Here is a 16735-nt window from a genome sequence, read left to right as displayed (position 1 = left end):
TACTGAAGGGTCCATTTAACTGCTGACAAGGCTGGTGGAGAGGGTTTGGTGAAGTATTCAGCCAGGGAGAAGAACAGTAGGAAAAGAGAGGCACGCAAACCACCCCCTTCTGCTGGTGTTGAGCTGGGAGGCTAGTTCCAGACAACGTGTTTACTTTCACTCTTCAGACTTCAGGATTTGGCTCAAACTATTGCTACTTCACTGGGAACCTTATGTTTGTAAGGATAGAAGCTGGTCAAAAGTCTTGATCTTCCCAAATAGTGAGTATTTGCATCTACTATTGCTTGAGTTCTTAAATATGTGATTAAAGTTAAATCAGAATGTAAGTGCAGTTACATCTGAGGATAAAGTATCTTGCTGAGATGTTTCTTTCTTTAATTACTAGTTTTCTACCTCTACTTTAAAACAACTTTAATATAGTCTAAAATGTTCATTTACATTGGAAAATATATAGAAACAGTCAACATCTGTTGTGTTACATTTGAAAACTAAAGCAAAGCTCCCACCATTGAACAGCAGTGCTGAACCTGAGGGGCAAGAGATTTTGTGGTGTTGAACTTCAGGCATGAATTTCTAGTGTAATTTTACAGATGCTTACCCTCACTTGCTTCCCATGTCTCATGTATAAAAAAGGAGAACATGAAGCAGAAAGGTGAGACATCAAGATACAGATGTATATACACTGCTGCCCAGTTCTCCAACCATAGGTAATTGATAAAAGTACTATTATTTACATCAATCCATTTTCAATTACTTAGAGTCTGCTTGTGAAGCTTAGCTCATGTGAGTATAAAGAACTCTGTGTACACTTTTTGTTCATTTTTTCTTATAAGACACGAGAAAGAATTACAGGATTCCAGGTTTGACTGGAGAAGATGAAACTTTTTAAGTATTTGTTTAATGAGTTTTCCCCAGTCAACATTTATTTCACTCTTTTGTGAGGAAAAAAAAAATAACTGTAGGCTCTGAAAATCCATTGCTGACAACATAACTGAAAATGTTCCAGATACAGACACTGCCAGGTGAAGAAATAATATTCATCCATTCAGGAGAGACTGTTGGGGAGAGAAAGGGATATTTTTGGTTGGCAGTTTCCTTCACAGCTTTGAAAGGTTTTTTTATTCTTGGCTATGTTTAGAACATGGGGAAAAAAAATCAGTGAAGCTTCAAGTTACAAGCATCAGAGACAATTTACAACAGTTTAGGGTCAAGGCTGTAAATAAAGGTCTTGGCAAACTTGGATGTAAATGAGGATATTTCTTTGGAAACCATGGGTCACAGGACTAAAGGAATTTCTATAATCTGTGCTTCTCCTTGTTTAAGAGGAAGATGTAGCTAAATATAACTTGACCATGACAAATATTTTTTTAAATGGACATTAATTTTGCTTATCTATTGAGAACAACAATTTGCATTTCTCTTCTTCATTTATGCATAGTCTAATTGCAGATGTTTTCGTGACCCATCTAGATATTTCTTTCTTGGCAGCACTTTCTTTAGGTTACCCATTCTTGAATCTCATAAATGCCACCCAGTAGTCCTAAATTCGCAGAAAGACATGGAAACCTCTAAAGTTTCTACAGAAATATCATCTGGTGTTTTGAAACCAAGAAAATTCTGCTTTGTAATATCACAGAGTTTAAAATCAATTGGAAAAAAAAAGTTAATAAATGAGACTTACCACAACTATATATCGAGGCCTAAACTGGATGGTTCCAAACAGACCCAAAATGACAACTATTATTTGTAGGAAATTGCCAAGGATAGGAGCCCACTGGAAACCAAGGAAGTCAAAGATCTGTCTCTCTAATGCTGCCAGCTGTAAGAAAACACATAAACAGAACATCCACTTTTTAATTATGAGTGAGACAAAACACTTGACACTTTGTTATTTTGCACTAGGCTTCACCAGAGAAAAGTACAGCAAAATTCTGAACCTACAGTTCCTGGGTGTAGCCTTTGTCATCATTGTACATTGATATCTGAAGATAGCTACAAGTCATCATACAGATCTTCTAATGACAAAGCACTTGGAAAAAGCTTTACTTTAAGAAAATACTTGCAAAACCCTCATATAATACAGAAATACCTTTATAAAGCAAATGCAAACAAGTTTTATTTTCTTATTGTATGCTGAAAACTCCAAGGCTTGACAATACTTATTGAAATACAAAATTTGTCTTAAATAGAAGTTCACCTACACTAAGCAAAGCCATGTAAACCTTGTTACTGTTCCTGAAATATCATCATGTTCCCTCCCTCCCCCATGTCTTTGTTTTCTTATATTTAGCTTCAACTTGACTGCAAGTCCTCAATCTGTTCCTAAAGCAGAGACATTTGGGCCAAAAAGGGCAGAGTAGTCTCAGAGGAGACACAGATGTGGCTATTTGGTACGTTCTCGGGAGTTCCCTAATGCAGGAATTAAGGAAGACTGCTGGGACCTCCTTACAACCTGAAGCACAGAGGTAGGCTCAGGGAGTGAAAGGCTGTAAAAACTGTTGGAAGACTTTGCAGTAAGCTGCTGTAAAACAACAGCCAAATGAGCTACCTGTGCTCTGCTAAATGCTGCTAGGTTACTTTGGGCAAGTGCAAATCAGAAGGACACAGTGGCACCCTAATGGCTCTTTTCCCACTTTTAGGGGTGGATTTATTTTGGTGCAGAAATGGAGGAAGCCAAGAAGCATTAACCTTCATCCTTGTAGCAACATGTGGTTCTTAGGTAATTCTGCATTTCTGAATGTTAAGTAAAAAAAAGAATTAAAAAAAAGCCAGATTAAAGTCCTTCTGCAAACCCAGTTGCTATTCATTTTTTACAATCCAGTCTATTGTTCCACAGATACTAAAATCAACTTTCTCAGCAGGACATTTGTTGAAATTTAAACTTGGTTCCATATTTTTCTAGCCATAGCAAGACTTTTTTGAGCAGCTAAACAGAATCCTACTGAGAAACAACTGAGTTTCTGTGCTTGCCAGAATTTATTACATATCTACTTGATTTTACTACATTGTTAGAAACCCTAAAATTTACTGAAATATGTACTTAAAATATTTATAACTGAGACAGATGGAGTAAGCATGACCCTATGAATACCAAGCAAAGTATTATCATATTTGGGTATATCACATATAACTTTTCATTTTATACATAATGGCTAGATTCAATCCTCACCTAAAAGATGGGGTTAGGTGTCACTGAGAGCAGAATTCATCTTTTTCTCTACAAAAATCATCCATTATACCAGTCATGAAAACCACATTTTCTATGTTGAGGTTAAAAAATATGATAAATCTAAACAATTAAATGAACAAGGGTTGAATAATCAACCTGATGCAGCTCCTCTGCAATTAGTAATGTGGACTTTTACCAGCTAAACATCTGGCCATATATATAGATATATATATATGTTTGTGTATATAAGTACATGAAAATTTATCACACAGTTGACAATGTTAAAATTATGGTATCCTCTTGGGCGTGTAAGATGTTCCTATCTTAACAGAAATGTTCTTAATCTTTTTGTGCTGTAGGTAAGGGAAAATCTGAGAGGAAACATCTCTCTCATGTGACTGAAGCTGTTGGCTCATGTGGCATCAGCTATCTACCTTGCTTTTGTCGCACTCTGCCCTCTCTTCTTTTAACTCATTGTCCTATATCATCTGGATCAATCATTAGTTTTCTTCCCTAGATACGGAAAGGAACTATGGAAGTTAATGACAAAATCCAGAAAATGACATATTTACATGGACCTCAGATAGAATTTCAGTGCCTAATGATGTGGTTGTTGCTTTCCTGGAAGTATATGGGCATCCTAACTGGTGCACAACAAGATGCCATTCATACACACCTTGATGTCATTATCATAATGTCTCACCTTGTAGGAGACTCACAAGCATCACAATAACAGCACAGTTGGGACACCTCAGAATCACTTGCTTTTTCAACCATCCTCTAATGTGCTCCCTCAGGCAATTCAGGTGACCTCACATTTGGGAATACTCCTGCCTGCAGCTTCTCTAAACCACAGGATACATCACATAGTATAGAACAGTGTAGTGTGGTATGGTATGGTATGGTATGGTGTAGTATAGTATGGTGTAATATGTTATAGTAACAGTATAGCACAAGGGTGCCCCAAACCCCATGTGTGAGATGGTAGTTTCAAAACCTCTTTGCAACAGGTAGAACTCACAGTTCATGGCATTAGCAACAATGTACCAAGATTCCTGTCCTGCATCACATAGGAAGACATTTATGACATCCATGACTAAAGCCAGAGCCTGTTTCATTCCCATCACTACAGGTGGAGATATTCCATGGTCAGCAAGACACCTAAATAATTCACAGACCACCACTTTTCAGAGACAATGTGTCTTCTTCCTGGAGCCCTGACATTAACAAATGAGCAGAGGATGGAGTTGCTAAATCAGACTAGAATCTGCTTATCAGCCACCTCTGCCCTGACATTCATTGAAACTCCCATGTAGCCCAAGTCTTCACCTGCACCAATAATGTGTGTCCTATAATGTTTCCAGCACTGAAGGCATCTGGCTTAGGACTGCCTCCCGTAAAGTGTCCTTGACTCTGAAACACGGCAGCTGTGTGCAAACTACATACCCACCGACTCAGAATGGTTCCCAGGCATGGATGAACTCTCTGGGAAGACCACTGGTCACACTGAGCCCAGTTAACATGACAGAGGACTCTAACAGCTCACTAACACCCACAGTGGTATGCCACTACCTGGCTTCTTCCTCAGGCACACGTGAATTTGCTGGTGTAGAGAGTATAGGGCTTGGCTAGAGCGGGTATTGAGGAAATTAATTTCACACAGATGGCTCACTGCAGGATGGCTGCCCTTAGACATTTTATGTAGTGTTGAAACACCTAGAGCTGTCTGAAAGACAATAGCCTGCAGCATGGACATGAACACTGCAGCACAGACATGAATGAAGCTGCTTAGTATATGTCTGTATATGTCTTAGTATATTAAGCTGCTTCTTAAACTGATTCTTAGGAGTAATTTTCAGAGCTGTTCAGATCAGCACCTTAAATGCCTGAATGCACTACTGCAATGTTAATGAACGTGGCCACTGTGCTTTGCCAACAGACCCATGTTAGCAGGCTTGGTACTTAGTTCATGCCTAAACCAAATCAGATACAAAGTTTGCCTTCATGTGTACCTTCTTGATATCTGCCAGGCAAGCTTTGAGCACATCTAGCAGGACTGGGCTCCCACAAAATAGCACGGTGGCCACAAGTATCTTCCCAAAGATGGCTGCACAAATGTGTATATGCACTGTAGGTATACCTACATATATAACAAATAATTAGTCTTTTCTTGGGCTACTGTGGTAAAGGTACCCACCACAAATACAGAGAAATAAGGTTCCATTTCCTCTCCTGCTGTCCATTCCTTTCCTCCCACCTCCTATCCATTAGGATATCAAGTGTGAGAGCTTCTCCTTGAAGCTGTGTCACCAGCCAAAAAAATAAAATTTGTATTTAGCAAGTCAGAAAGAGAGCACAAGCAGAAACAGGAGTCTACAGCCTACTGCTTCTGTCACTAATCCAGGATTGCGAGAGTTGCTTGTATTTCTTGCCTGCAGGGCTTGCTCTGCATTTTTATATACAGTGACAGCATGCAAACCATCTAAGGAGTCCTGGGAGCAGGACACCAAACATACAGCACCATTCCTTCTCCATTAAGAAGTGCTTTCACCATCAGGCTATGCAGTGAGACTTTCCAATGCAGCTAAGTCTCATTTATTTTGCTCGTGTCGCCAACTTAGAGTAATTTGTTTCATCCCTAAAGCCCACGGAATACATTAGTGGGTGAAAAAAAAAATCTAAAGAAAAGAAAGAGGTAGGAGGCATGTCTATCCTGCTCAAATTACTACTCTCTTCTAAATTATAAAACCTTCTTGCAGATAGAAGTTAAAAACTAATAATTCATTATAATGTCAGAGGAAACATATTAACTTCTAGTTTCTTTATAGCCTGAGTAATAGGAACTAAATAGAGATAGCATATAAGCGCAGCTGCTCATGTGGCTAGTATTTCACCCAACAGAATCCCCAAGCAGAGCCGAAGGCCACAGACTTTTTAAGTTTGTGCAAATGAAGAAAAGCAGTCCCTAGCACTGTCCGTGATTCAGGTATTTCACTACACAGAAATCATCAGAGTAAAGGGAGGGAAACATGTAGCTGTGCACAATTACAGGCTGTTTTTACACAGATATAAAGAGCCAGTACTATCTTTGTTTGCACAGATGCAAAATCTCAGTAGCCACAAGTGGCCACCGGACTAACCTATGCCTGTGGTGCAGTCGGAAAGGAGCAGACATTGTGACAAGGATAGTTTCATTTGGAATTATGTGCATCTGAGTGCATTGAAATATTTCACCAAAAACATTTTGATGATAAAGAGGCTGTTTTTCTCAACAAGAAATTTTCCCAAGAGAATTTCTTCTTTCATCATCATTTGCAGATTCTTCTGAAAATAGCCACAAAAACTGAACCCTGAAGGTGAGGCAGAGATTCCCGAAATTAACTGTCTTAACTTCTCCTGTTGCTGGAAGACAGATACCAAATTGGTAGGGCAGAGGAGCTCGATGCTGGAGAAATGGGGTACACTCAGTGTGACTGAGGTCATCTGGGAGTTGGTTTACTGTCATATCACCTTCCAAAAAAGCGTATGTTGGGAGAGCCTGGCACCTCCACCACTTGTGACAACTAAGACATCAATGTTTGCGAGTGTCCATCACAAATTGTTGTTCAATACTGTTTTTTAATTATTAACCTCAAAGTGGAACAAAAACCCAAACCCAGACCTTTCTTGCAGATAAATCAGGAGGATTTCAGTTTTGGCAAATTATTAAAAACTAGGGGGTCTGTTTTTAGTGAAATATGTGTCCATTTGTGTGAAAAAAAGTCATGATAACTTTTAAAAATCCATCAAAGTTGATAGGAAACAACAGTTCTTATCATAACAGTTGGAAAAAGAGACATAATAATTCTTGTTTCTGCTGCCAAGGGAGCGCCTTGTTATTTAGTCATCATCAGCACCAATAATCTTGTAATGTAAAGCACACAATTAGGATTAGCAGCAAAATGCTCTAGTGGGATTGTATCAGATCACTTAATGAAGCTGTGCCACATCTATCTTGTTCTCTTACCTCTTTGTTTCACTAAGTCTGCCAAACATTCCACGTGTCCCTCTTTCTACAGAGTGCAAGGAGAAGGTGCTAAACTGCATCAAAATCACACAAGCTGAACTTTCTCTTCTGGCCATGCCCAAGGCTTTTTGTGTTAAGAACAGCCAAAAGTTCAGGTGAACTAATCTGTTTGAATTCTGAGCTTTTCCACCTAGATGGATCAACCAGATGTGCAGCACATTTGGAACGCCCTGAAGAGAAGAACTAGGGCAGCTGTAGTCTCAATGACCCAAATGCTGCTTATGGTGAAGGAGTAGCAAAACAAAGGGCGAGGCAGCAATCAGCAATGCTCCATAGGATCTACAGAAAGAAATTACCATGACATTCCTCAGCTATACAGAGATCAAAAAACATCTGTGAGAGCACACTTCAACAAATGTGTCCTCTGGACTAAACCCCTCTTCTAAATGCTCAGGTCCTATAATACTTCAAAAATACATATCAGAAGCTGTTGGAGTGATGAGACACCACAGCAGAGTTACAAAGTCAACTTTTCAAACTGAGTGTAAAAACTCAATTTTCTCTTCTGTCAGAAACCTCATGGATAATAGTCAGCTTTATATTTTAATGGAAAAGCTTTTATAAATGACACGTTAGTTTGAGATGAATGAATAGGTCTACATCCATAACAGAAGGAGTCACTGGATCAAGAAAAAGAGGATTCATATACAACAGATCATTTTAGACAAGAAAAGACCTAGAAGTGATTTGATATAAATATAAAAACATAAAATTGCTTAATATATAAATAAAAAATTAATGTTATATAGAAATAAATGCAAATTTGATATCTTATAAATTACTGAGTTTACAAAATTGGGACAGCATAATCTACTCTGCATTTCATATTAAAAAGCTGCTTCAATTTGTCATATAAGACAATCCTTAGAAATCATAATAACCAGGATAGTATCCATTCTATTTCTAACAAACTTCAATAAATCTAACAGCAATCTTAAAATTACATACTTAATAACTGCAGAGTTGTAAAACTATATAGTTTTGAAATTTTTTTTTTAAAAACAATTAAAAACCTAGGAATAAATACAGAAATTATTATGAATTCTCAAATGGACAGTGTTTCCCCAGCTTTCAAAAAATTACATTTGAATCCAAAAATTACAGTCCAGAACAATTATATTCTAAGTTCAAATCAGGAATTATCTGAAACATTTGAATTATGCATGTAAGGCTCAGAGTTGGCTGATGTCGCTAATAATTATCACAGGATAAGTGCCAGGGCACAGCTCATCATCCATACTAACCACTGTTCCTAAGGATAAGGACATTTTCTCTAAAACTCTCTGCTTCATCTTACTGTCATAAATTTAACCTGTGGCTTCAGAAAGAGAGAGTTTCCTGGATATAAGGAATCTCTGAGGACTGTTGCTCCTTCTACCATCGCCACTAGTTTCCACATCCAGCACACCGCACTGAATTACAGTCAGTGTGGTCCATGCAACTGTTAAAAACTGAACTGGTTCCCAAGCCCCCTCTAGGGCACTTCACCTGGAGCCGTAATAGCCCTCCATTCAGCAGTGCACTCAGCTTTCCCTCCCAAACCCTTCCTTCCTTTCCTTCCTTTCCTTCCTTTCCTTCCTTTCCTTCCTTTCCTTCCTTTCCTTCCTTTCCTTCCTTTCCTTCCTTTCCTTCCTTTCCTTCCCTTTTTGCCCAGATCACTGTGCACCCCCGGAAAGCTATACACCAGCCCAAAGAAGGCGGCAATATTGAGGCAGGAATGGAGAGGAGCAATGAGAGCCCCCAACACCACCTTGTAGCCTGGGTACTCAGCTGGAATAGAGAAGACCTTGAATCAAGGTAATTTTTAGCACTTGCAACATTTGACTTAAACCTTGTCTTCACATTCCCGCACTCTTAGGAGCGTATTTTTGTTTTCTTGACAGATGTTCCACTGAGAAAACATTTTTGTACAACCTTGGGGCAAATGCATGATGTTCACATCGCTCTTTCACTTTTTTTTTTTTTTGAGAACATGTACTTTCTAATTTAAGGGGAAAAGACATTAAAAAGTTACTGAACTAGTCTGGATAAAACCTCAGCATTGGAGACTAAAATATGGACTTACTAAATGCTAAAATTTAACAGGTGAAGCAGGAAGAAGGTCAAAAATATAAATAAAAAATTAGTTGCATCAAAGACTGACTGGTAAAGCATAAAACACTTCTATACAAATTTTATAGTCTCACTGTAACTTCAGAATTTTAGTGACAGGCTTGACTTCAGTAAGAAGGAACATAAGATTTAACATGAGAGAAATGCCAGCTTTGTAACAGAGGGGAGAACATTTAAATTTGAAGTGGAAAGGTGGTGACAGATGATCACTCTTCCTCAAAGAACACTATTTATGAAGTTACTGTCCTTCAGCTAAAGGTCACAGCCTCCTTACCTGTGACTTACCCCCTTTCAAAAGAGGCTTCACAACCAAAGCTGAGTGTAGTCTGTGTCACAATGAAATGTTAAAATTTGACTTAAATCACTTTTTTATACCTTCAGCAATGGTTAAAGCAATCATTTGACCACAAAGGAGATTCCCATTAGATTTTTAATGATCTGAATTCACTTGTCTAGGTGAAATACTAGCTTTGGGGTGATTTTAAGATGATAATCCCTTATAATGGCTCACTAAATACATTTATAAGATTATGTGGCATGAAGGTTACTGAATTTCAAGGAAGGTTCTGAGTAAATCACTAATGTTTATAGTAAGTTCATTTTCATGAAGCAAAAGAGAAACTGCTAGCTTTCTGACAAGTAATAGTCAAAAAAAAAAAGCCCTGATGATCTAATATCAAAAGTGCCTTTGCAGTGTTGGTCAGATAGATAGGTAATTGGCTGTCACTTGAGTAGCTGTAAGACTGGATAAAACATAATGCAAAGGAAAATTATAAAATAATAATAACAATAAAAAACAATAACAATAAAAAAGTAGTAGCCAAGGTTAGTGAAGGCCAAAGCACAAAAACAAAGAAAAGAAAGGCAGGTACAAAAAAAACAACAACCTGTCTTTTTAAAAGAGTCTGTGTTGCCTTTCAACACTGAATGTAGCTCTTATTCAACTATTCAACTCATACAGGAAATATTCAGAACCAGGTAATGGTCTTTCCAGCATTCTTGTAAGTGCTTTAATTCATTGGAGGATGGTGGTAGAGACAACACAAAATATTGCAGAAAACATCATATTTTAGCAAAATAATTAAAAGTAATTTTTCTGAGGAAAAAAGGAGTCATTCATTGATAATTTATAGGTAAGTAGTGAGCAGTATATGTATATTTTTGAATAATTAATAAACTTTATTTTAAAAAAAGCTTAGTAATAAAATGAGTTTTTCAAAAAGACTATCTGAGACTATACTAAAGTCTCAGAACCAGCCACCACTAAATGGCTGGCAAAGAAGTTGATCTCATCTGAGAATTTGGTCCACAGTATGATAAGGAGAGCCAGTAAATGCCAGATCTTAGAAATCTATAAATGTAATTATAAGATGTTGAAAGGGTTGTCTTCCTTAGCTTCTATCTTCTCCACATCTTAACAAGTACATACATATTTTTTAATATCACTTATTAAACTATTAGCAGGCACAAAACAAAGGTAACTCTTAAAGGAAAAATGTTTTCCTAATTACATATACTACAAAAGCCTTGCAGCTATACCAATGACGTGCAGGAAGCTTTCAACTGATGGGTCTGATATGAAGGTGGTGTGTACTTTCACCAAACTGAGCACAAGCCTCTAGTTTTGGCTCAGACAAAACTTCCGCAGAAGTCAAAAGAAGCTGTGACTGCATCAAGGCTGCGGGACCTGGCTCAGAAAGGCAACAGTAAATTATTTAAGAATCTCATCAGCATGGAAGGGTCTGTTAATATTTATTCTTCAGGGTTGCCTGACTGCAGTGATATAGAATGTGGCATCAAACAGTCCCACTTTCCAAAACACTACGGGTGCCAGAGTGATATACCCGAGGCTGACTGCTATGTCTGTACCAAACAGACATTATGAAAATGCAGTTACAGTCTATAGGTAGCCAAAATAGGGAAGAAGCCAACTACTGTAATAAAACCCCACAGCGCTAACTTGTTACAGCACAGTGATTTGGGATTGAATTTCAACCCTCCAATGAAGCTGTAACTGATCCCAAAACACTAAAGTCAAGCCCCTTGACTGGTTGACCTATACAATCCTGCAAACAGCTGGAATGTATGTGCTTATAACAGCATTTAAGACTCCCTTGGACGTTTCATTTAAATGCCAGTGCACATACAGCAAAAGACAGTGTAAGAGGTGATTATAGGTTAAAGATCTTATAAGATTTATATCTTATTATGAATGATAAAATCCATGTCAAAAACTAGAGAAAAGGGAAAAGCAAATTCAAATTTGTCTTCTTTGTGATTATATAAAGTTACATATGCAGTTGCTTTAATCCAAAAGTAAGTTTTTATTTCACAGAATCACAGAACGTTAGGGATTGGAAGGGACCTCAAAAGATCATCTAGTCCAATCCCCCTGCCGGAGCAGGAACACCTAGATGAGGTTACACAGGAAGGCGTCCAGCCGGGTTTTGAATGTCTCCAGAGAAGGAGACTCCACAACCTCTCTGGGCAGCCTGTTCCAGTGCTCTGCCACCCTCACTGAGAAGAAGTTTCTTCTCAAATTTAAGTGGAACCTCCTGTGTTCCAGCTTGTACCTATTACCCCTTGTCTTATCATTGTTTGTCACTGAGAAGAGCCTGGCTCCATCCTCGTGACACTCACCCTTTCTATATTTATAAACATGAATGAGGTCTCCCCTCAGTCTCCTCTTCTGCAAGCTAAAGAGACCCAGTTCCCTCAGCCGCTCCTCATAAGGGAGATGCTCCACTCCCTTAATCATCTTTGTAGCCCTATGCTGGACTCTCTCCAGCAGTTCCCTGTCCTTCTTGAACTGAGGGGCCCAGAACTGGACGCAATTTGCCATGCAATTATCTCCCTTCATATCTTCAAACTGTAACTTCTCATAATTGTAAGTTTTGTGGTTTTTTTTTTCATTTATTTGCATATTTGAACACATTCAGTAAATCTAGGTACCTTTACAGGCTTCTTAAATCACTGCATCAGAAATAGAAGACTAAAGCACTTACTGACAAAATATAGTAAGAAACGAACATGTTTACTACTCCTTGGAATTCCCAGGGCATAGTAGGTAAAAAGAGGAGGTAACTGGTGATGATAACGCTTGATAACAATGATGCCCACAGCCCTGGATCCCTGATGATTATGGCATCCAGCCAAAAATCAGAGAAAAAACAGGGAGAAAAAGAAAAAGCTGGGAATTGTTGCTGCAGGATCTGTAACCAACCCAGCCCCAGCATGAAGAGACACACTGTGAGTATGTAAAGGGAGAGAGGCTGAGGTGGACACCCAGACTGCAAGGCATGAGATGAATTGAAATCCCTGTAAGGTAAACAGACAAAACAGTATTTAGAGCCTCTAGCAGATGAATGGCGTACTCCTTCTGGCCAAAGAACAACCATCTACTCATGAGCTACATCAGGGATTCTATAAAACCCTGGGTTTTAATGTAGGCTCCAAAAGAAGACATAAATTAATCCAGATGGAGCTCTCCTTCCATGAGTAAGGAAGACACATGTTTGGAGTTCACAAGAAGCTGGAGAAGTTGGAAAGTTTGTTCAAGGTCTGAATTTAACTGAGTCAAATTGTATGATATGAGCTTTGGCCTAAAACATCAAATGGCATAAACTGACTCCTGACAGGTCTTGTGAAGCATAACGTTTCCCACAGAATGTGGCATATTCTGTTACGGTTTAGTTTGTGGTTCTAAAGAGGCAGTATATCTTAAATCACCAACTCCTTTCAGTCAAAACAAAGTATTAAGCCAGGGCAGCAAAGTGCTAAAAATCATGTGCTGCCTGTTACCCCTAATTTTAGCCACAGCATAGAGCCTTGTTCCACAGCAGAGAGGAGTTCAGATGTCTCCCTGAATAACTTTTCCTTTCTTTACCCAGAAAACTTATTTCTATTGCCTCTCTTGAGTCCCAGCTGTGCAAAAACAGAAGAAAGGGAGACTGCATCTGCTTAGATTTGCCAGATGCACAAGGGAAAAACAGTTTAGCACAGGCTTAGAAGTCTGACGACGTGTCCAAATCTATCCTTGCATTGCAATTCATTCATTTGATACCAAATGCCAAATTGAAGCTTACTACACACAATAATGGATCCTTTGACTTCCTCGTTGGATATGGGTTTGACAAGAAAACTCTCTGATACTGGATCATTCCATGTGATCCAAAGAAAAGTCAGTCCTTGTTTACAGCACAGCAACAAGGTCCTTCCACCTCATTAGATTTTTGGCCAAGAATGAGGGTTGTGATGAGGACAGAGGATGCACTCACTATTTCCACATGCTGTTGCTTTTTCTTCTTTGATGAGAGGAAAAGATATTTAGTGAGTAACAACTTGACCTGAGTCAAGTCTTCAGTAGTCTTCACTCAGAATCGCTCGGTTGGAAAAGACCTCTGAGATCATCATGTCCAACTGTTCCTGTCTACCCACTAAACCATATCCTTAAGTACCTCATCTACCCGCTCTTTAAATACTTCCAGGGATGGTGACTCCACCACCTCCCTGGGCAGCCTGTTCCAACCTCTGACAACCCTCTCAGTAAAGAACTTCCTCCTTATCTCTAACCTGAACCTCCCTTGGTACAGCTTGGTGCCGTTTCCCCTTGTTCTATCCTCCATCACCTGGGAGAAGAGACCAGCACCCACCTCTCTACAACCTCCCTTTAGGTAGTTGTAGGTGGTGATGAGGTCTCTCTTCTTTACTGTTGTCTTTTTTTCCCCTCTTCAGAGCTCTGCCTCATTCCCACAAGTAGCCCAGCTCACCCCTTTGAGGAAAGTCAAGTGAGACTCTTCATGAGAATATAATTGAGCAAGTCAATTTACACCGTTGTTAGGAAGGTAAACTGAAGTAACTGAACCAACTGAGCCTAAGGCAGCAATATTTAGAGCAGATGTCCAAACACATTGTTTGGAAAATAATAAACACAAAGCTGCTCTTTGTTCATTCCTCTGTTTAATCAAGACTATCTAATGCTTCCAGCAGTTCTGCCTGCTGTATGCTGAAATCCTGCAGACTCTCATAACATTATGCAGTATCTCAACTGGCATATATCAGCTTGCATCTCCTAATTTCTACAGATCCAGGTAACGAGCTGGATGCGAGCCACCAATGGTTGTGTGTGGAATGGCCTTTACACAAAATCTTTTTTTTTTCTCTTTCAAGTGCCATACCTTAATATAAAATATCTGATCATGCAGCCTGGACACATATACAGCATCCCATGAGCATCCTCTTGCCAGCTGCTATCAACAGTAAGTAGGGCAACTGTTTTCTTTTCTTTTTCTAACCTCTCCCACTAAGGTAAAGAAAACGATAGGACTGAATAGCAGCATGACAAATTATTTTGACCTTGTGTTATCTAAAGTAATTCATCAACAAAGTTTATCGTATGAGTAACTCCCAATAGGAGGCTATACTTTACAAAGCTTTCTGCGCTGTCTCTCAAGCTTTTCCTGCTCCTGTGAAGAAAAGAACAACAAAGAGAAGGGCAAGTACTAAATTCATTGAAATATGAATTATAGGTTTATTGGAGAACTGGGAAGAGAAAGCTACTGTCTTAGTGTCATATTAATCCTGTTTGCTACTTTAGAAATAAGGATGCTAAAGAGCACTTAAAGCGAATGTAAAAAGGAGGGTTTGATGCAATCTGGCTGTAAAGGTGTGCTCAGGGCACAATTTCAACACATTCATGAGGCAGGGAAGTAAGCTCAGCTCCACTCCTAAATAGGGAGTGGAATGTATATAGCATACAGATAGGTAGGCTAAAAGGGCATTTATGGCTTTTTTAAGACATACATAAACATTCTGATTAAAAATGAGAGGTCTGAGGTTATTCTCAAACATGGAAGAACATAACTATAGTTAGAGGTGGGTGACGAAAAGCAATATCTTGCTTTAAATCCTGCCCTTTTGCATGTGTTGTAAGACCTAGTCATTCTCTTGTAGAAATAAAACCCCAAATTCCCACTGATTTCCATAATTTTGTAGCATCCCCACATTGAACAGCTAATGAAATTCTCTCTCTCTCTCTCTCTCTCTCTATATATATATAGATATAAAAAAACCAAAACCCTATGTGTATGGTTTACTAGAAAGTTGTCAACAGGAGCAGGGAACACCATGCAGAACTAGGTACTGAACATGAAAGTGCCCTACCATAATGATGATATCTTGTGCTGAGTGCAGGACCCCTTCAGAAAGCCACTGACTGGTGATGTTTTCTGGAAAATGCTGAGAGATTCATTTTAATAGAGCTACAGGGGACTAAAAAGTGTATTTTGGGTCATCTGTTGGCTTCCCTGATACCAAAAGCAACCACACTCTATTACTCCTTTTAGGAATTGTTTAGGTTATATCTTAGCTGGCTTGATGCCTTTACACTTTCTGGAATGCTGTTCCAAAACACCTTTCAAACAGCAATACACTTCACCTTCTTCACTTTGATTTCATCTTTCCTGAACTTGTGTGGCCAGAATTCTCCTAGTTGTGCAGACAAACCCTCATTTGTTCCTTTTCCAGCGAAAATACCTAATTTCATGTGGTATCAAATAAAACATCTTAACTTTTGCTTGGCACTAACTGGTAATCCACAGTTCATAGAAAGTGAGGGATGAATTGTGATCTGAATGTAAAACACACATTTAGAAGTAGAGAAGATACCTTTCAGGGCTATTTTGAAACTCAAAGGTATATATATAGAGAGAAGCGCAAAAGTTCTTCATATGTGGTATATTTGGAACTATTTCATAAAATAAGTGTTCTAATTGCTTAATCTTAATATTTCTAGTCTGATTTTAACTGACCTTAATCCATCTGCCAGTGACTTACTTCCATTTGTCTTGTCATTTACATTTAATGTTCCAACGTCTGTTTTTTTTCTCCTCTGAATGACCTCTCAATGACAAAAAACACTGATTTAGCAGTTGGCCCACAGTGTTTCTAAAAAAGTTTCTCTAGCCTTGTCCCTGCAAACCACAGATGCAGCAATTATCTCCCTTTGCCTTCATAATTCCTGCCGCTCTCCATAAAGCTCCACTGCTGGTATTTCAGTACACGCAACAGAAAGATCGCTAGTGATGTTCAGTGGAGCTCTTCATTTATCTCAGCAGTGTTCTCTTCATTTATCTCATCAGTCAAACCTTCTCCAGCAGCTTTTTTGTCCATTCCTAAGCTCAGCCAGCAAACAGACACACCCAAACTTGTCAGATATCTCTCAAAAGTCTTGGAACAGAACAAACAAGTTGAGGAAAGCAGGGGGGCTACCAGAATGTCATGAAATACATCAACACTGTTCGAAAGCTAGAAGTTATTATTCCTAATCATCTAGAGATGCTCAGCAAGACTACCCAGGCAAATGGGAAGAGAGACTTGTCTAAAGACAT

The 16735-nt window shown here is 38.8% G+C and overlaps 1 protein-coding gene across 1 annotated transcript; it reads right to left on the bottom strand.

The window, feature by feature from the left end:
- Positions 1-1681: 1681 nt before the first annotated feature.
- Positions 1682-8616, bottom strand: LOC104543571 (sodium/potassium-transporting ATPase subunit beta-1-interacting protein 3-like; the record flags this gene model as incomplete). The annotated part of the gene is made up of 2 exons (XM_010188213.1): positions 8533-8616; positions 1682-1819 (listed from the first exon to the last, which is right to left on the bottom strand). Coding segments are annotated over exons 1-2 (222 nt in total), but the record flags the coding sequence as incomplete, so codon positions are not given.
- Between the last annotated feature and the right edge of the window lie 8119 nt (positions 8617-16735).

The sequence above is a fragment of the Mesitornis unicolor genome, unplaced genomic scaffold, assembly GCF_000695765.1.
Source record: "Mesitornis unicolor isolate BGI_N332 unplaced genomic scaffold, ASM69576v1 scaffold9087, whole genome shotgun sequence".
Taxonomy (NCBI): domain Eukaryota; kingdom Metazoa; phylum Chordata; class Aves; order Mesitornithiformes; family Mesitornithidae; genus Mesitornis; species Mesitornis unicolor.
This window is presented reverse-complemented; position numbering and strand designations above follow the sequence as displayed.